The sequence below is a fragment of the Leptidea sinapis genome, chromosome 28 (assembly GCF_905404315.1).
Source record: "Leptidea sinapis chromosome 28, ilLepSina1.1, whole genome shotgun sequence".
Taxonomy (NCBI): domain Eukaryota; kingdom Metazoa; phylum Arthropoda; class Insecta; order Lepidoptera; family Pieridae; genus Leptidea; species Leptidea sinapis.
In genome coordinates, this window is record NC_066292.1 from 4,415,445 (window position 1) to 4,421,444 (window position 6,000).

Sequence of the window (6,000 nt, forward strand, 5' to 3'; positions counted from 1 at the left end):
TTAAAAAGTCAAGTGTTTATTGTACATATTTAAATAACTAAATCTAGGTATCTAATAGTTCGTGATTTTGGCAACTTTTTCTATCTGACTAGCTATGAAATAGAACTAACAACTAAATGTGCTCTACCAAAGTTGGTTTTTCGAACACAATGCACATTACATTTTATCAAAGAATATAATATCTTGAACTGCCAATTTTACGTTAGGACGTAAACCAAAGAACTCTGATGAACAGTCTTATTCCTACTAGCGACACCTAGTATTGAAGTACGTAACCATTGCGCATCGTAAAATTAGTTGTTATTATTTTAAGTAATTTCAAAATCCATGTTGATGTTATAATGATATTAATGAAATTTATTTTAATTACAGCTCAAATGAATGCAGCGGACTATGTACATTACCTCGTGGGTACACATCACGTTGCGAACAAAAATACATACAAAAAAGATTAGTGGCGCTTGAATCTACCGGCAGTAATTTGTACACAGATGTATTTTGGATTCCGAGCTGTTGTCAGTGTACACTAACTAATAATAATTAAAATAATGTTGTCGGCCTGAACTCATGTGATGTACTTATAAGTAAACAGCAATTTTGCATGAATGTTTAGAGTTTTTGCTACTCGACGCTAGATGGCGATCTTATGTTTGAAAGCTCTCTTCGGTTTGTTGGATAATAACAAGATTTTGTACGGTTCCTTGATTTATTTGTACTTTTAATGTTAAAATAGTTAAGTGTATGAACGCATGAGATGTTTCTGGGTATAAAACAAGTATTACGTAATATTTAGGTAATAATGGTATTTAAATATGAGTATTATACAAAATTCAAATACATGTTTTATTTTCTAAATTATAATTTATACAGAGCATTGATTATTCATATTTTAAAATTTAGGATCAATGTTACTAATTTTCTGTGAATGCATATTGAAAAGTAAAGTATGTTCTACTTTTTTTTACTCAATCTTAAGAATATAATTAAATGATCTCTCAGATTTCTTTCTGAGTTAAAGCAATGATCTTATTTTTTTACATCGCCAAGTAACATGGTGAATCATTGATGATACATAAGAGAGTGCAATGTAAATAGTTTTATACAAAGAGTGCTAAATCATAAATTAAATTGAAAAATATACTGTCTGTGTTTTATTATTAACTTTTATCAGTTTATTATATCACCCATTAATATATTATTCTAGCCACCCTGGTGGTAGGGAATCCCAACCGCCCATTACTTCTTCAATGTGGACCCAAATGAATATGCCTTTAAAAATTTAAATGATATACCAACGTTAAAGAAGATAACCAAAATAACATATGTTTTATATGGATAAATATATATTTAACTATTTATTTTGCAAATATAAATTTAAATAATATTTACATAATAAAATATATTTTACATGCATATATCTTCTATTTTTTAATTATTTTTTCCATTAATATTTGTTGCTACTTTGTTATAAATTTACATTACAATACTTTTTAAAAAACAAATTCAATTCTAGTGCTAGTAACGTAAACCCATTGCTATTATTGACCAAAATTTATTTAAAAAATGAATTATTTTATTTTATGTTCGTCCTACAGTAAGTAATAAATAGACAATAAAGTAACACTGACCATCTCTTAGCAAAGGCCCGGGAAAATGAGTTTCTCAGTTCGTACGACCATGGGAACATACCATTATTCAAATATAAAATAAATAGGATGTCTAGGATTCTGCGTAAGTATTATGTTTTGCACTGATTGGTGAATAAATTTTTCAAAATAAGAGTCGATGGGACAATATATTCCTTTAATTATTTAATTTATTTACAGATAAAAATTATATTATATAATAATAATATTTTTTATGACAATAAGGAATGACACGAGCAGGACATTCAGCTGATAGTATTTGATATTTCCTGCCCATAACAATGAATTTCTGAGCGGCACCACAATTCCGCTCGTCACCTTGAGCCATTAACGGCCGTTCCCAATATACTATCTACAGATAGAGATAAATTACTGCCTTCTACTGTTAGTAATTAGCTGTCAATAATCTCAAGCTCTCCCAATATACCTGATAAGTCATTCTTATCGCCTTATATTGGAACGCCTAAATTGCAATTTCCATACAAACTTTATATCGCTGGTAAGCTATACGTCGTCCCATTGACAGACAGCGTGCACGGATAAGGTGAGATACCATCGATAAGTTTATTGGGACAGAAAAGTCAACGATAGTTAAGATCTTTATCTCAAGTAAGAGATAGACTGAATATTGGGAACGGCCGTAAATCATATTAAGCCAGTAATTTCACTAGCTACGGCTTCCCATATCTAGCCCTGATACCCTGTGCAATGGAGCCTCGCACTGGTAAAATCTTTATTACAACAATTCATTCATTCTTTATTCTTGTGAACAAGCTGGAAAATATTGGAATGAGAGGTACACCATTAACTCTTTTTAAAGATCTCTCAAGGAAAGCAAAAAGTCAAATTGGAACAGTATTCCAGCGAAGCTACAGAGGTTACATATGGTGTACCTCAGGGTAGCATATTAGGCCCTACTTTATTTCTAATATGTATAAACGAATTATGTTATCTTAAAACCGATAATGCTAAAATTTTCTCGTACGCTGATGATACAGCCGTTGTCTTTTCTGGAAAAACCTAGGATGTAAAGAATAAATGGCTGTTTACTCTCGGTGAGGAAACGGTTTCTAAAACATGTTTCACTCAAAAAACATAAAGACGTACCTTATAAATAAAAAAAAAACAAAGTAAAAGGCTACTCAACGTGAATAAAGTGCCTCGAACCAAAACAAAGTTTGCTGGCGCACAATTCAATAGTCTTATCAGCTCAAATTTACAATAAAATAAATAAGAAACTATATATCCACTCAAAACTATATAACGATTCTTAAAAAAATCGTAGAGAAGTGGTTTAAGTCTCTCGACTATGAGGCAACGGAGATGTTCCTCCAACAACTTAAATAATGTACAAAACATTATAATTTAACCAAAAGCTAAACTAAAATTTTACTTCGATCAAATAGAAAATATTCCACACGCACATAACATATACACACATGCACCCAACACTCACAAACACACACAGTATCGCACGCAAACATAGGTGCATAATTTTATCATTTCAATTAATAATTTAAAAAAAGTACTGTACTTTAAGAATTAAAAATTGTAATTGTAAAGCTATGTCGCTGGATTGTTAAGGTGTTCAAAAATAATTTTCCAAATATTTAAATTGTAAATTATTATTCATTTAATAACTTTATTATTATTTTACTACCAATTTTCAATAAAACTTTTGTTAAAAATATCACATTGCTGACACATTATTTGCCTAAAAGGTGACTCCGGCCACTGCTGTAAACCTATACTTTTAAGAAAATTAAAATTATTATTATTATTATAAGAAAACAACCATTCTACAGATTTTAAATCTATACAATTTAACTAAACACAATTTAATTTATTACTATTCAAAGTTAACTTTTAAATTCAAATATTTTTATTCAAAATAGGATGTGACATCACTTATTGAAAGTCAAAAACTACCACCCATTCCAAAATGAATGCCTCAGCCCTGAGAAGAACGGCCGCAACAAACTCAGCGGGCTTTTGTTTTCATCAAAAAAAAAAAATGTTTACAAAGTTATATTGTACAATTAAACTTATTTTTTGATAGCCTGAGGGCGGTCACTCCATTCCTAATCTTTGGTATCATTAAGAAAGTCATTTATGTTATAGTAACCTTTACCACACAAACGTTTTTTAACAATTCTTTTGAATAACGTGATACTTTCGTTTTGAAGATTTTCTGGGATCTTGTTGTAAAAGCATATACATCGCCCCACAAAAGACTTACTAACTCGACTTAGCCGAGTAGTAGGCATTATAAGCTTATGTCTGTTCCTGGTGTTATGGTTATGACATCTTCTCGCAAATTTACTTATGTGCCTATTAACATACATTACATTATCAAGAATATATTGAGAAGCAATAGTCAAGATGTTAATTTCTTTGAATTTTGCTCTCAATGATTCTTTAGGTCTTAGGTTATAAATAGCGCGAATAGCCCTCTTCTGCAGCACAAATATTGTATTAATATCGGCAGCGTATCTATGTCAGTTAATTATCTAATCTTTTTAACCGCGTATGCTGCAGAACTAAGTCTGTTCGCCACTCCTCCTCCACCGGTTCTATCACCTCTCCGTTTTACAAAACACTTGCATCTACATTTTTGACATTTGGTACGATAAATTTAATGTATTTAATTTTCTTGCTATTTAACAATAGGTTCTTAGCGCTAAGCCAGTACACGATGTCAGATGAAATATCGTTCACTTCGTCATACATAGCTTGGTTTCTTTTCACTTTGAAAATCAGTAAAGTGTCGTTCGCACACAATACTACCTTATGTTTTTTCTCTATAAGATTAGGAAGATCATTTATATAGATAAGAAAGAGTAACGGTCCAAGAATAGACCCTTGTAGTACCCCCATACTGAGAGGAGTCCCACTCTCCTGCCATTCACGTCGACCTTCTGAATTCTATTGTTTAGATAAGAAGTCAGAAGATCGAGCGCAGTTCCTTTTATGCCATAGTGGTACAGCTTCCTGATTTTTCACTTCCTCCTTATAGCCTCGACACATGGTTGGATTTGGTACGGCATGGCTATTAGACGGTCCAGTGGGAGACTCGCACCGATTAGTCCGGTGTTGGACTCGGTACGGTCCAGACGGTAATATTAATACGTTCATATGATGGAGACTGGAACATACCATAAAATATGGTCCGCTACCAGACCGCGTCCGAAGGTTCAACCGTACCAAATCCGACCATGTGTTTAGGCTATTAATAGAACCTTGTATCCTAGTCGTGAGACGTACCTACCCTTGTGTTCATAAATTCTCTCTACATATAAGTAAGTAGAGAGTAGTAAATTTATTTGTACTGTTCTCCGTTAAAACGACTTCTTTGTCCTATATAATTTTTTAGTTTTTTGACAAAAAAAATTATTTTCATTTTATTGTGATTCAGCATTAAAAAAAATAAAACTTAAAATTTTCATACGTCTGCGATTAACACCTATTTTTGTATCGTGATTTTTATATTATTCTGTTCCATCCACACATCTGCAATCGGGTTGCAAGATGGCAATCGAATATAATAATTATTGTAGTACGATACATTTTATGTACGAAATATTTGATAGGTCTGAGAATCGGTCGTCACCTTTTTTTTTATAACCCAAAAATTTTAATTATTGATTTTTTTTTTATTATTTTATATGGCAATACAACGTTTGCTGGGTCAGCTAGTTTTTGTATAAAATTTGTGTTTATATTTAATACTAATTTCGTGTCTATTAACTTATCACTTACATACTGATATAAATCACTTGGATCTCTTTCAATAATGCTCTTGTATTGCTCTCCTAAATCGCAAATTAGTCAGTGTTTGAAAATATAAGTTGAATATAAAATGTTACGTAAATCCGATCGTTACGTGACGACTGAAACGTTGTCAATGAGAGTGCTAGTGGGCCCTGACGACCGTGACCTTGTGCCATTTTAACCCGGACGATAAATGTATAATATTGACTCAAAAATGATGCGAATGAATAAGAATCCAATAAAAATATAATTACAAATAATATTTTCCTTTAATCCCTTGCCTATTTTGATTTTATTTTGACAAAATGTCTTCTCAGCATAAAAGAGACTGGATTTCACGGCTGTGTGATTGTAAAACTGAAACATTATCTTTATTGTTACTTCAAGCTTAGGATACTTCTTAGTAACAGAAATAATATTTATATCAATGTATTAAGAATGCCCTTTTTCGTATTAAGAGTAGTCCCAGGAGACTAATAATTCTATATATCACTGACATTGGAAATTTTCTCTGTAGCATCATTAATCTGTAAATCATACACGCATAAATTGCAAACTTTATTCGCGACACATAAATTTTCCT

At 31.6% G+C, this 6,000-nt stretch overlaps 1 protein-coding gene across 2 annotated transcripts in view; it reads left to right on the plus strand.

Annotated features, from left to right (window-relative positions):
• The window catches only part of LOC126973110 (protein spaetzle 5), a 53,616-nt gene extending 52,476 nt beyond the window's left edge, over positions 1-1,140 (plus strand). Inside the window, exon 8 of one of the 2 annotated variants that reach the window (XM_050820251.1) lies at positions 373-1,140. In XM_050820251.1, coding sequence (XP_050676208.1) covers positions 373-544 — 172 coding nt within the window. In that variant the 3' untranslated portion in view covers positions 545-1,140. The remainder of the gene's footprint in view (positions 1-372) is intronic. The other variant, XM_050820252.1, reaches the window with a different exon arrangement.
• The last annotated feature ends 4,860 nt before the right edge of the window (positions 1,141-6,000 follow it).